The 14445-nt window shown below is 37.6% G+C and overlaps 1 protein-coding gene across 5 annotated transcripts in view; it reads left to right on the top strand.

The window, feature by feature from the left end:
• Positions 1-1070: 1070 nt before the first annotated feature.
• Positions 1071-14445, top strand: part of CNKSR2 (connector enhancer of kinase suppressor of Ras 2) — a 248341-nt gene continuing 234966 nt past the window's right edge. For 2 of the 5 annotated variants that reach the window (XM_084791119.1, XM_084791116.1), the window contains exon 1: positions 1073-1608. In XM_084791119.1, coding sequence (XP_084647245.1) covers positions 1545-1608 — 64 coding nt within the window. In that variant the 5' untranslated portion in view covers positions 1073-1544. Of the gene's footprint in view, positions 1609-14445 lie in introns of all 5 variants that reach the window. The other 3 variants (XM_084791117.1, XM_084791118.1, XM_084791120.1) reach the window with 3 other exon arrangements.

Below are 14445 nucleotides of genomic sequence, written 5' to 3'. Positions count from 1 at the left end.
CTGTTTAAGAATTGTACCAAGAAAAATTATATATAATGGTGGTAGAGTTTGCTGCTAGGCACTCTAGAATTGTCATTGAAAATGAAGCCTCATTAGGCAAACTGTGTATTACTAAATGTTGCATAGAAGCCTGCATAGGTTTTTGAAGCAAACAATATGTGAAATATCACGTGTGCAATTTGTCAGTAACTTTAAATCCCATTATTACTCTTCAGTTCTTATATAAGAACAACTGAACACAAAATGACATCATGTAGAATAGATAACAGGGGGACCTTGTGTTGCAGGAGTTGGCTGAAAACCTGAAAGCTTGGAAAAGGCACGTGTAGGGTTGGGAAGGCTGTCTCAGAATCACCTGAAGCAGCTTGCAGTTGACAGCTCTGACTTCCCAGGTCCCTTTTTATCACCCAGGAGAGATCTGACAGCATTGGGCCATCTACTCTTACTTAGGCTTTTCTGGTTAGAGCTGGATTCCCGTCTATGGAAGCCCACACCCGGGGGTTTCTGCAGGGGCGCTCGGGTCCTGGGCTGTAACCTCGGGAGCCTTCTCAGCAGCCACGAGGGCTACAGCCAGAAAAGCCAGGGCTCCCATTGTCACCTTTGCAGTTCAGCGGTGTCCCTCCCCTCGGTGGCGGGGGTGGTGGTTTACGATACCCTCCCCCACTATCGTGGCTGTTGGTTCAACTGGTGGGGCGGCCCATCTCGCTGCTGAGTCTCCCGGGAGGCCACTGGGAGCCATGCTCCTGCCGCCGCACCTGACTGACTGACTAACCGACCCCAGGCTCCAGACTCCAGCTAGAGCGTGCGGCAGTCTCCACCACTTCAGGCGCCGCCGCCGCCGCCGCCGCCGCACACGCCCTCCTGGCGCGGGTGTGGTCCAGTGCTGTAACCTCGGCGGGAGGGCGAGAGCGTGAACGCCCCACACCTGGCCGCCTGTCTGACAGACCTCGGGCCCCGGGCGCGCGCTGGCACACGCACGCGCACACGCCTCGCGCGCACCGGCTGTTGGCCCTGGGGGCGGGACCGCGCGGCGGCGAGCGGGCGGGGGGCTCGTGGAGCGCGCGCCCCGCACCCGAGGGCTGCGGAGAGATATTTTGGGTGGCAGGAGGCCCCTCGTCATTTCCGCCGGGCGGCTAGTCGTGCCGGGGGCTCCACTCCCGCGCGCCAGGCGAGCGAGCGGGCAAGTTGGCTGCGGCCGTGCGCCGGTGCCTCTTTCCTTCCCTGCTGCGACCCTCGGCGGCTCGAGCCATGAACTAAAGTCCCTTGGGACGCACGCCCGGGGCCGAGCAGCGGAGGCTGCAGCTGTGGCCGCAGCCTGGGCTGGGACTGAGCAGACCCCAGCGCCTTCCTCCAGCAGTCGCCGCTACCACCGCGGTCGCCTCCGACGCTCCAGCCTCGGGACCCACACACAAAAGCCGCCCTCTCCGCGCCGCCCACCCCGGGACTCTGCGGCGGGCCACCGACCCCACCTGAGGGCGCCCCGGGCTGCGGACTTCGCTTTCTGTCCAAGCTCCGCGTCCCACGCGGCACCAACCCCGCCGCCCATGGCTCTGATAATGGAACCCGTGAGCAAATGGTCTCCGAGTCAAGTAGTGGACTGGATGAAAGGTAATGCCCTCTGTAGGGGAGGGAGAGGCGGCACTGGGGTACAGGGTCCCGGTATGAGAGGGACGGGCGCCCGCCAGGGCACTACCCGTCCTGGGAGCTTCCATCCGACTGCTAAGGATCATTCCTTTGGATGGACGGGGGTCCTTGGGTTCTAGCAGGGGCCCGGGCACCCTAGTCTCCTTTTGTCTTCAGCCAGAGGGGCGCAGGGAGCGAGAGGGCGGCGGGCGCCACCTGGTTGAAGCTGGAAGCAGGGCGGTGGAATCCCCGCGCATCTTACCCACTTCCCGCTTCCCTCGACGCCTTTGGGCTGAGAGGACGGGGCGACCCTTGTTTCCCAGCTAAGGGAGGAGCCTTTGGGACGTATTCTCATGGTGGCCCCTTCATCAGCCCCTTTGTTCCTGGAAACCCAAGGCCCCTTCTAGGTCTCACCCTGCCAAGTGCCTTCCCTAGCGCCAACTCTCCTGGCAACTTTTAAGCCCGCATAATGGGGTCAGGATGCAGTCGCTCAGGTTGGAAGCTGGGAACCCACTCCTCCATGCTGGGCTGAGGATGATCAGGAAGGGGGTACGCTACTTTGGGGTGAGGAAAACATGTTTCCCTTGGGACAGCATCCATGCTGATATATGTGGGCTCCCTCCTGCGCACCCCAGCATGTCCTTTGCTTTCCTAGGTTGAGGTCTGGGGAGGCATTAGGTTTCTAGTTAAAGGGTTTAAAGTGATGCATATTCAGGCACTCTCCTTTCTTCCATATTGAAGGTTCCCCCTCAACCCCCGACAATTTCTAATGATCAGTTTCAAACCTTCACCCTCCTCCTAGTCACAAATGTGGGCTTTTTTTTTTTTTTTTTTTTTTTTTTTTTTTTTTTTTTTTTTTTTTTTGCCTCTCTGGGCTTTCCTGTGTCTCACTATCTCCCTCTGTTGTCTGAACGGAGGGGCTCCTTGAAGACCTCTCCAGTCCATCCGCAGACTGAACTCTGATAAAGGGAAGCCTGCATTGGAATAAAATATTCTTGGGCACGCTTGAAAAATGCTTGGGGGATTTTGTTTGAGGTCTTTGAGGTCGTATCTGAGCATGCAAACTTAAGATAGGCTTCGAGCTTTATCTCTGAAAATGCCCTTTCCAAAGATGAAGGAGCCCCCTTTTTAAAGGCTTGCTAGGCAGTCAGAGTTTCTAAGATCTACCTACTTAAAGATGGAAAGTGGGTGATGGATTGGAAGGTATTGAAAGTAGTTGGGATAAACTCAATTCGCCCCTTATATTGCCCCCACCCTTTCAGATATTTGCATTTTCTTCTGGGCTTTCCTTTATCTGTTTTCCTTCCCTTTCTCTATGATTGGCCCTGTTTCTTCTCACTTACTTCGGTTTTCTCATCTCATATGTGAGAAAAATGCTTTGTAACTGCAAAGCACAGTGTAAGTGCAAGTGAATTGAATTAGACTTAATTCATTATTTATTTACTGCCCCTTGTGTGCAGTGCATCGGGTGCCATGGGGGTTATAAAGATGACTAAGACAAAGTCCAGCAGTGGCTCATCTTTTTTTGCTGTTAAAATTCCAGCTTCCTGGATTTCCACTAACCCCCCAACACACACACACACACACACACACACACACACACACACACACACACACACACACACACGCCTCAGGAAAAAATTCTGTCTTTTCTGTTTCTCTGTCATGGATGACAGAATATTTGCAAGAAGTAGGAGTGCTTAATCACAACTCCTCCTTTGAATTTCTCTAAAAGGTGAGTTTAGTTTGAGTCTGTTGCTGCAACAATATTCAGAGAAAAGGTGCCTTGGCTTCCTGGGAGTCCAATTACCTCCATAGACTGCCTTCTAGAAATGTCCATGATGATTGTAATGAGTTCTGCATACTCCATCTTCTTTACCTCCCACCTAGTTTCATTCTTGCATTTTCCCCTCTCTCCACTGTTTTAGGACCCCTGAAGCAAGTGCAACACATGATTTATGGAATCTGACAAACGTTAGTTTTCCAGTATGCTAGTCCTTTTTAAAAAACCTCTCCAGTGAAAATGCAGTGTCTTTGAACTTTGATAAAGATGATTTCCTGTCATTTTAACTTCACATGGTATTTAAGTAGGATAACTTGTTTTTGTACCTGTTGGTGACACATTTTATAGCTACCTAAAAAGATCAGTTAGGTAACCGAGATAGAATTTGCATGCCTTTGTATAACACACGACTGAATGAGAATAGAAGAATTGCTGCCTTAATTACAATTTCAGGTCTCAGCTACTTCGTCCCAATCTGCTTATTATTAAAATTTCTGTGACAGTCATATAAATTTGAGATCCTATCAGATTAAAAAAAATAGTTGGAGGAAATGAGCATTTCCTCAACTTGCTCCCCTAGTAGTGTTACCTTAGTTAATTTTCTCTACCATTTCCCCCCCTGTGAACTCTAACAAAAAACATTTTAACATGGTTTCCACACTTTCCTCAGTTGCAGAAATGTTTCAAAGCCAAATACTAATTCTGCCTACAGCTTTGAGATGATAAAATCTTACTTTTTATATATAATATTATAAAGTCAGTAGTAAAGCATGAACAACACTTTTATTTTTGTTTTGTTGTTTAACAAGGGATCTCATATAGTACAGACTGGCCTTGAACTCGCTGTGCAGTTAAGCATGGCCTTGAATTTCTTATCTTACTTTTTCCACAGCCCCAGAATTGAGGTTATAGGCATATGCCACCACTCTTGGTTTTATGTAGTGCTTGGGAGAAAACAGAACTCCCTACATGTTATCACATGTTATGTTTTCTACAAGCATCAAGTGAGCTATATCCCCCAACCTAAAAAATAAGTAAGATTCTTGAGTAATTGCAGCATTTTGAGAGTTCTTCACAATGTATTACTTGTATGACAGTTTCATCATCCCTTACAATTGTAGCTTTCAGCTGGTAACAATCATAGCTACTTGTGCTGTTTTAGTAAGGGACATACTTTATTGTTTCTAGGAAAATTTTAATTTACTAAACATAAAAGTACAATTAGATCATATATACATATATGATTCTATGAAATTTATAGAGATGATATAGAAACTAAGTCTTCAAAGTAGGAAACAATGGAGAAAAATTAATTTATTGGGCTTTCATAGCATATCTTCAAGCCTGTTTTAAGGAAGGAACATTAATATGACAATTAATTTTGATTTATTTTTATTAAAACATAGTTGAAAGAGATACCGATATGAACTGTATATATTCAGTAATAGCAAAGATATAAGGTGCTCATTCACTCTTTGTAAATATAACAGTATTGTTATTTTTACACTTGTCTAATTTTTTGCTGGCAATGAATGTTTGATATGGCACATTGTCATTCTTAGTTGCAGTAAATACACAGTACATGATCTACTAATGAGTCAGTAAAATAAAGATTTATATTCCAGATTATTTTGATAGGACTTCTGGATAGTTGCATTAATTAAAAATTATGTTTACAAAATTACTTTTAGAGAAAATCAGTATATGCAACCCATTTATTAACACTTGAAACCAATGTTCAATTAGAAAGTATCTTCAATTATCATATAGTTTTGATAGTCTTAAAACAGACCTTGTCAAAATCAACCAAGACAAGCAAGTTACTGAAAAAATCACAGACAATAAAGTAAGCCAGTAACTAATTTGTTGGTGAGCCTATTATTCTAAAATATGTTATTTCTCAGTTCCTGTTTGTTTATTTGACAATTTTAGAAATACTTCATTATGTGTTAGTTACATGGGTGTCCGTTCGCTACTTGCTTTCTCATTGAAATATAACAAAACACTCAGAATATTTCAGTGTTCCTTTTATTAATTTTATTATAAAATTTGCCTGTTCATCTTATACCAAGTAATTCCACTCTTCCTTTCATAACTTTTTGAGCTTTGAGACTAATGCAAAAATATCCACATGATCAAGATAATTATTTTTCTAGGACCATTTCTCTCTGTGGCATTCTTCTAGTAAGCTTTAATCTCTTTTTGGGTTAAATAAAATGACTGTCATCTTCAGAGTCAAGCAGAAGGTCCAATTTGCTGGTATTTTCTTATGATCTCTGGGACTTAATGCTAATAAATCTTACAGTATTACGATCCCTAAAATAATCTAAAATTTTAAGATAGTCTTTAACCTATTCTGCAATCACTTGCCCTACTCTTTCTTGTTCATAATAAACCATTTTGTTCAAGAAGCAGTCCCTGACTTGTGATTTCTATACTAATGAATCAGCCATTTTGAAGATAGAAAATAAAACACCTTACTTTAGATATTCAAAAAGAAAAACCTAATGTTTTACATACAGTCTTATAATGGAACTGTAGTGATTATATGATGTCTATTCATTGTAAATGTGAAGTGATGTTGAGGAGACTATCAGATAAGACAAAGAAATTTGGCAGGTGATTAATAATTCTTTGTCTCCCCTCATAGGATATCAGAGCTTAGGTCGAAATGTATCTTAAATTTATAAGGAAATTCTCAAGATTTTGAGTTAAATTGAATCGAAGGAAAGAAATCAGAAATATTTGTTAGGAACTTGAAATTGTACATGTTGTAAGGAAAAGATGTTAAACTTAACAATCACATTGGTTATATCACTTTTGAAAAAGGTGATGTTTTTCCAAATACGTAGTGACTAGATAGGCTCAGGAAATATAAACTTGGGTTTGACAGGTTTTTTTGGGGGGGGAATTCTTGTTATTTTATGTAAAGAAGACATTTACCTTCTGATGTGTATAATCCACAAGAAATATTTGATATATAGTGTCATTGAATTTGATTTCTAAATTCAATGTGTAGCCCTGCTTAGGAAGAAAGCAAGTACTTATATAATTATATTCTGGTCCTTGGGTATAATTTACACACTACATCTACATGGAAACTTTTTAAATGGATTTATAAAATTATTCTGTGCTTTAAAGAAATTACCTGTTGCAAGGCAACAATGTCATTTAAAGATACCTATTCCAGGATAAAGATAAGAACCAACTAGTGGACTTAGAAAATGTTTAAAAGTTTGTGTTATGAAAAAAAGTTTGTGTTATGTATGCAAACACCAGTCAAAAAAGACGATAGATTTGTGGACCAAGAAGGGATCTAAGGAGAGAATAGGAGAATAGGGTTTTGCAATTATTGGAATTATTTAATTAAGATATATTCTAAAAGAAATGTATCTTAACGTAGGAGGCACAGCAAGAGATTCTAGAAATGCAATAGGGGTGCTAACTGAAAGTTTTCCTGGTTTTGTCTGGATAAGTGGGAAAGTGGGCAGGAGAGGGAAAGTGAGGGAGGAGTGTGAGTAGGTGACAAAAAGTACAAGAACAAATCTGCATATGAGAAAGACAATAAAACTCTCATCATGTCCTAAGTTTAAATAAATACCACATTATAAAACTTCGGCTGCCAAAAATCAGCCCACAAAGAATGTGTATTCAATTGCTACAGCTGTTTAAAATCTGTTTCTGAGGAATAATCTGGAAATAATGTTAAAGTAGTTATTTTGAAGATTAATTACATCATTAACATTATGTTTGGTACTTAGAATTTTACTGATCCAAATCCTTATGTGAAGAGTAAAACTGGGCTTTTGACTAATAGCACTGTTCATAAACAATGGTAAATTGTAATTTTTATTTATAGTAGCACAACCCTGGATTAGAACTTAATCTGTTCCTAATGACTTTTACCTTTCACTGTAACTTCTTTACAATACTTCACAGATCAGGCCTATTTGGAAAGATGCAGTGTTTGTTTTTGTAGAGTAGCAGAAGGATATTTAGTGTATCTGAACTAATTTAAAGGGGGCAATAGAGAACAAGCAATTTGGAAAAGGTGGAGTATAAAACCTTTTCATGATTTTCATAGTTATTTAATGTGTGAAAACAGGAACTATAGTCTTGAATAAGGAATCCATTGTGTTGTTTAATATTCAGTGAGTGAATCCACAATTTTCATGAATAGCATAGATCTGTGCTTCTGTGAATGATATATTTCTCTGGCTGTGTGAAAGGCAAATGATCAAAAGTTGACTTTTAAAAACATAAATATTATTTTAAATTGAAACAAATATGAATTTTACATCCATGATACAGAAAGAAAATTTGATATGATTTTAGGAATTTTAGGCTTGCATCAGTCTGTTTAAAGCTAAAATTCCCAGATTTTCCAGGTTTATGAGTATACTTTGTCCAGCAATTATGGAAACATCAGTGGAAAAATTTGAGAAGTGGTAGTTGGCTTTAGAAATGGTAAATTTAATGTGCTTTGTGTTTTTCTTTTCTACTATCATTGTAAAGGGCAAGATTTTTGCTTTTTTTGTTAAGGTCATGATAATTATAGCCCCATTTTGTGTGATCCATAAGCCTAGAGCCACAGTGAACTCCTTTTTAGTTTTTTGAAACAAAATTTTTCTGTGTAGCCTTGGCTGTCCTGGACTCACTCTGTAGACCAAGCTGGTCTCAAACTCATAGACATCTGCCTACCTCTTAACCAATCATATCCTCTCATTTCTTGCTTCCCTTGGTATTTTTTTAAAATGGCATTTCATTATTTTAGGCTAAAGTTCAAAGTCCATAACAAGACTTTATACTTTATATGTATTTTATTCCTTTCTTTACTTTATTAAGTTCTATTGATCCTTCAGGGCTCAAGCTTTTCCTCGAACACATCAGAAAAGTCTTCCCATCTGCCCTAAATCTCATAAAAATTCTTAGTTGTATGTTCTGGTAGTACAACCTACATTCCTTGTGTCCCATTGGCCAAGTTTATTATTTTGTATGATTACTTAACTAATGTGTAACTGCTCTACTAAATGAAGGCAGGGATACCATCTGTTTTATGTAAAAATGTATAAAACACTATGTGGTAATATATACAATCAGAAAATATTTGTTGAGCGAAGGAATAAGTACATTTATTTTCAAGTTATTAGTCTGCACCAAATTTGCTTTCCTAGATGACAAAGCACACACATAAAGTTCCTTATCATGCTTTAGTAGATAATTTGTTGCCAGTGTGCATGCTGTGTGCCAGAATAAAGACTAAGATCACATTGTATTACCCATATTTCTTTTTTTATTTTATTTTTTCCAAGATATATATTATTTTATTAATTTGTTCTTGTTACATCTCAATGGTTATCCCATCCCTTGTATCCTCCCATTCTTCCCTCCCTCCCATTTTCCCCTTATTCCCCTCCCCTATGACTGTTCCTGAGGGGGATTACCTCCCCCTGTATATGCTCATAGGGTATCAAGTCTCTTCTTGGTAACCTGTTGTCCTTCCTCTGAGTGCCACCAGGTCTCCCCCTCCAGGGAAAATGGTGAAATATGAGGCAACAGAGTACGTGAGAAAGTCATATCCAACTCTCCACTCTACTGTGGAGAGTGTTCTGACCATTGGCTAGATCTGGGTAGGGGTTTAAAGTTTACGGCCTTTAAACTATTGGCTGGTGCCTTAGTTTGAGCAGGACCACTGGGCCCAAATCTGCCTATCATAATGTTCTACTTATAGGTTTCTAGGACCCTCTGGATCCTTCTACTTTGCCATTCTCCCATGCTTGTCTCATCTAGAGTCCCAAAAGGATGTCCTCCCCACTGTCCCAGTTTCCTGGTAATTGAAGGCTTTCATGGGACATGCCCCTTGGGCTAATATGCAGATATAAGTGAGTCTATACTATTTGAGTCTTTCTGCTTCTGGGTTAACTCACTCATTATGATCATTTCTAGTTCAATCCATTTATCTACAAATTTCGGGAATTCCTTCTTTTTAATAGCTGAGTAGTATTCCATAGTGTATATGTACCACAGTTTCTTTATCCATTCTTCTACTGAGGGACACTTAAGCTGTTTCCATGTTCTGGCTATTATGAATAAGGCCGCTATGAACATGGTTGAGCAAATTTTCTTGTTGTGTGCTGGAGCATCTTCTGGGTATACTCCAAGGAGTGGAATAGCTGGTTCTTGAGGAAGCCCCATTCCCATTTTTCTGAGATAGTACCAGATAGATTTCCAAAGTGGTTGTACTAGTTTGCATTCCCACCAGCAATGAAGGAGTGTTCCTCTCTCCCTACATCCTCGCCAGCATGTGGTTTTGCTTGAATTTTTGATCTTAGCCGTTCTGATGGGTGTAAGATGGAATCTCAGAGTTTTTTTTGATAACAACTCTGAGATTACCCATATTTCTTAGGTGTGCTGGCTCTACCCAATTCAAAGTACTAAACCACAGCTTAGATGTTTTGTTAAGAAATATTAATAATGTCATAGGTATTAAAAATATGATACAGATATTTTTTTCTAATTGAAGTAGGCTACAACTAAGTGAAAATACCTATAAACAAATATTTAATTAAAAAATTAAATCATTACCTTTTCTAAGCCTTTATTTCCTTCATTCAAGTATCATGATTATTTCACCATTTTATATCTCAGAAGGAATTCTATATTTGAGAGTATATCAGAGACTGGTATTGATAGAATGCCTTAGGCCTTTTAACTCTATATAAGTGCTTAATAATAGTTTATGCAAGACAACTAAATGTATTTTTCCATGGTGAAAATAAACTTTGCTTAATTAGGGACATAATTGAAAAAATTTCCTTTTAATGAAACATACTATCTTCACTATTGTTTTTAATGTAGAACTTATATTTTATTGTTAGGAATTAAGATACTTAAGATACTTTTAAATTCATATTGTTTGGTAATTATCTATATTTCCTCCTGTCTTTGATAAAAAATAATTTAAATAGTTTAACATACAGGTAAAGTTCATTTTGTCTAACATTTGGAAGTTATTTTATAAGATCGTATATAGAAGACTTGTTGCATAAATGTATCCCATGTGGATTTCTTGAGAGCTGTGTGCTACTAAACAAGCACTAATAGAGAGTTTCCTAATAACATATTTCTCCTCTCAATTTACATTTGGTAATACATAAGTCATTGTAACTGAAACTTTAAGACTTCAACATAAGTATGCTGATTCTTAACTCTTTTTTGTCAGAAAAAATTATTCATACAATATAGTCTGATAATACTTCCCCTCTCCCAACTGGTCCCAGTTCTTCCCTAATCCCACCCCATCCAACACCGTGTCCTTTCATTCTCTTTCTTTAGGAAACAGGCACACCAAAAAAGTACAAAATAAAAAAACCAAAACCCATAAAGACACAAAATCAGAAACCATAATGTATAAACAACAGACCAGTAAGACAAAGGAATGCTCAAACAAAGCAACATGAGACCATAAGTCTCTTAAAAATACCATTGAGTTCAACTGTGTTGGCCATCCACTGCTGGTCATGGGGCCCACTCATGTGTAATTACTATTCCCATTGGAGAAAACTAATTTTTCCTTTGCAAGCAGATGTCAACTGAAAATAGTTTCTTGGTTTGGGATGAGAGTTCATGGCTACGTTCCCCTCTCAGTGCTGGGATCCTATCTGCCTTCAACCTGTGCAGGCCCCATGCATGCTGTCACAGACTCTGTGAGTTCATCTGTGTATCAGTGTTGTTGTATCTGGAAGGCACTGTTCCTTTGGCATCACCCATAATGTCCCAGATAATGCTGCAGAACTATGATTTGCACTTATATACTATTTTTACTTACATGCAAACACTCATGCACTATGATAGAAATTTTAAAGCATTAAAGATGTATTTAGTTTCTTTATTCATTTTATTTAAATTATAATAAATCTAATTTAGGTTTACATTATCTTCATCTTCGTTAATGCTTATCAATACTTAATATCAGTTCATTAAAACTTAAAATAAAGCCAGGTGTGCTGGCACATACCTTTAATCCAAGCACTTGGGAGGCAGAGACAAGTGGATCGCTGTGAATTTGAGGCCAGCCTTGTCTATAAAGTAAGTGTAGGACACAGAGAAACCCCGTCTCAGAAAACCAAAAAAAAAAAAAAAAAAAAAAAAAAAATATATATATATATATATATATATATATATATATAGTAACATTTATGCTTACTCTCTAGAATAGTTTGGCACAATGTGAAGTTTTTCAGAAGCTAAATAGTAAGTAAACTAATACTTAAACATTAATGCATCTGAAAATATTTAAGTTATATATATATAATATTTACTTGAAATTAGATACAGTGATACATAATGTTAGTTGCCTTTTAAAATATTGCTCAATAACCTATTTTATTATTTTCTGGAACTTTTTATTTTATGTTAATAGCATCTGTTATTTCAAAACAAGTTTTCAACATGTTTTCTCAAATGATACAAGTTAACAGAAATCTAACTTAAATTCTAGATCTTACTTTTTATTGTTTATTAGTAGCACAATTGTGCAATTTGTTATAAGTATCAATAATATTAGGCCTTCCATTTCTATTTAATTAAAAAAAGATTTCTTGTTTTATCATGCTTTGTTAGAGATGTGGTTTTCATCCATCACTACCATTACTCAATATTTATTAGTTTTTTAATGATAGATTAGGTTTCTCAGAATGAACTTATTTATTTCTTATTCCCACTTTTAAAACAAACCAAAAATGTAGTCATACTTTTTCAATTTGTGTGCCAAAATTATCATAGAATCATTTTCTAATGAGATGCTTATAATTATCCTATAATCAAGTAATAAAACTTTTAAATAGTAGCATTTAATAATTCTGAATCATTGATTTTTAACAATCTATTTGTTAAAGTGTATGTCCTATATGTATGTGTAGGGGTTTACTTTTTTTGCTGTATATTTTGCATTATTTTCAAAAAGTTTAGAAGTACTGGGTCCTTGTGTTTTTTTTTCCTACTTCTAGATCAGAAAATTCATGTTTTAATTTTGTGTGATTTATTTATATTTAATTTTCAAAATGGGCCATGAAAATATGAAATGTATATAAAATACAAAATGTGGCATGTCAGCTAATGTTGATCAAAATGTAGAAACTCAGTAATCCCACTGATAACTTTTAATACTATTAGAACTCATATAAAAATCATGTTTCATATGGCATAGAGCCTACATGGCATTTGTTCTCAACCTGTGGGTCACGACCTCTTTGGGGATAGAATATCCCTCTACAGGGTCGGAGCTCAGATATCTTGTATATCAGTTATTTACATCATGATTCGTAACTGGCAAAATCACAGTTTTGAAGTGTTGTTGGTGTCACCACAACATGAGGAACTGTATTAATGTTTTGCAGTATTAGGAAGATTGAAAACTACTGATATACGGTAGGGCATAGATGGATGTTTCTTCCCTATTCCTTACATATGGGTGGCGGAATAAGCTTTGTGGCCATCTTTTTTTTTTGGGGGGGGGGAGTGTTCCAGGCCTGTCCTCTTTAGAAGCATGCTCAACTTGTTTTCAAGCTATCAGAACAAATGCCATCATTTTGAGGTTAAATTGCTAATCGACTCCTATGGAATATGTATGTATGATTAATTTTTCTTTCTAGTTTGTTTCTGGGTATAATGTTTTGAGTTTATTTATGGTAAAAAACTTGTTACTTGAGATTAAATTTATTTTGGCTTCAGTTGAAGGGTGCTTTTGACATATGATGAAAATGTTTGCTAATAAATGCCATACATAATACTATAAAATTGGAAAGGACTGTTTGACCTGAAAAAATACAATGTTTCCAAGCATTATATTTTCCAGGAGCCATTTTAACACAGAAAATATCATATTTATAACTAGATTGTGGCTTTAGTTAAATTTTTTTGCTTACTTGGAATGACATTCCTTTTAATATTGTGAAATATTTTTTGCAAATATTATACATATAGTACAACTATAAATGTCTCATGTACTTGACACTTAATACTAGTAGTAATCTTAAAAGATGAGACAAGGGGCAAGTAGATGGCTCAGAGGGTAAAGGCACCAGGCGCCTAGCTTGCCAACCTGAATTCATTTCCCACATAGTGTTTCATTGAAGATTTTATTTGTTGGGATCCTATAGCTCTTAGGATCCTCTATATCTACCAGATGTTAGTTGATTTCTTAAACTTGTTTTCTTTGAAAAATATTATTAATCCAAAATTAAGATAAGTGATGGTTTAGTGAATCAGTAATTTAAACAATAATAAACAAACTTTAATGTAGCCAGGTGTGGTGGTGTAGGCCTGTAATCCCAGCATTCCAGGAGGCAGAGGCAGGTAGATTGCTGTGAGTTCCATGCTAGTCTGGTCTACCAAGTGAGTCAAGGACAGCCACAGCTATACAGAGAAACCCTGTCTTGAAAAAAACAAAAAGAAAAAAAAGTAATGTAATAAAAATGGTGATGTAAATATGAAATTTGAGGTGATCAAGTGGAGCTAGATGTTTGATCAGTGAATTACCTATAAAATGCTAATGAATAATATAGCATTTATTTATAAGGCATATTTAAAGGTGTAGTATACTTAAAGTAATACATATAACTATATATTTATTAAATATGTATTCCACTATGTATGTGGCAACCTAAGTAGAATTTGTTCAGAATGAAAACAAAAAGATGCTTTGTATTTTTCTTTGTTTTTAGTAATAGAATTCAGTAAACCTGTTTTTGAATAGATTTTTAAACAAGTAAAAACAACTTAAATTGTTATTGTAGAAAGAATTAATTTGAAGTGTCTTGGTTGTTAAAGAAACCATCACAATACCTAGGACAATAGGCACTTTAAACAAATGACTGAAACTAACAATTATTTTGACGTTCACTTGGCCTTGTCCATTTTATATCAAAAGCACATTTTCTACTACAGTATACATTATTTTTTAAATCCCCATAAATTAAAGTTAACTTTCTCTTTTGGATTTTTTCAGTTAGTTCATCACTTTTCGTAATATATTTGTT

The sequence above is a fragment of the Acomys minous genome (genome assembly GCF_964271855.1).
Source record: "Acomys minous genome assembly, chromosome: 7".
Lineage (NCBI taxonomy): Eukaryota > Metazoa > Chordata > Mammalia > Rodentia > Muridae > Acomys > Acomys minous.
Note: the sequence above shows the minus strand (reverse complement) of the source record. Positions and strands in the feature narration are given on the sequence as shown.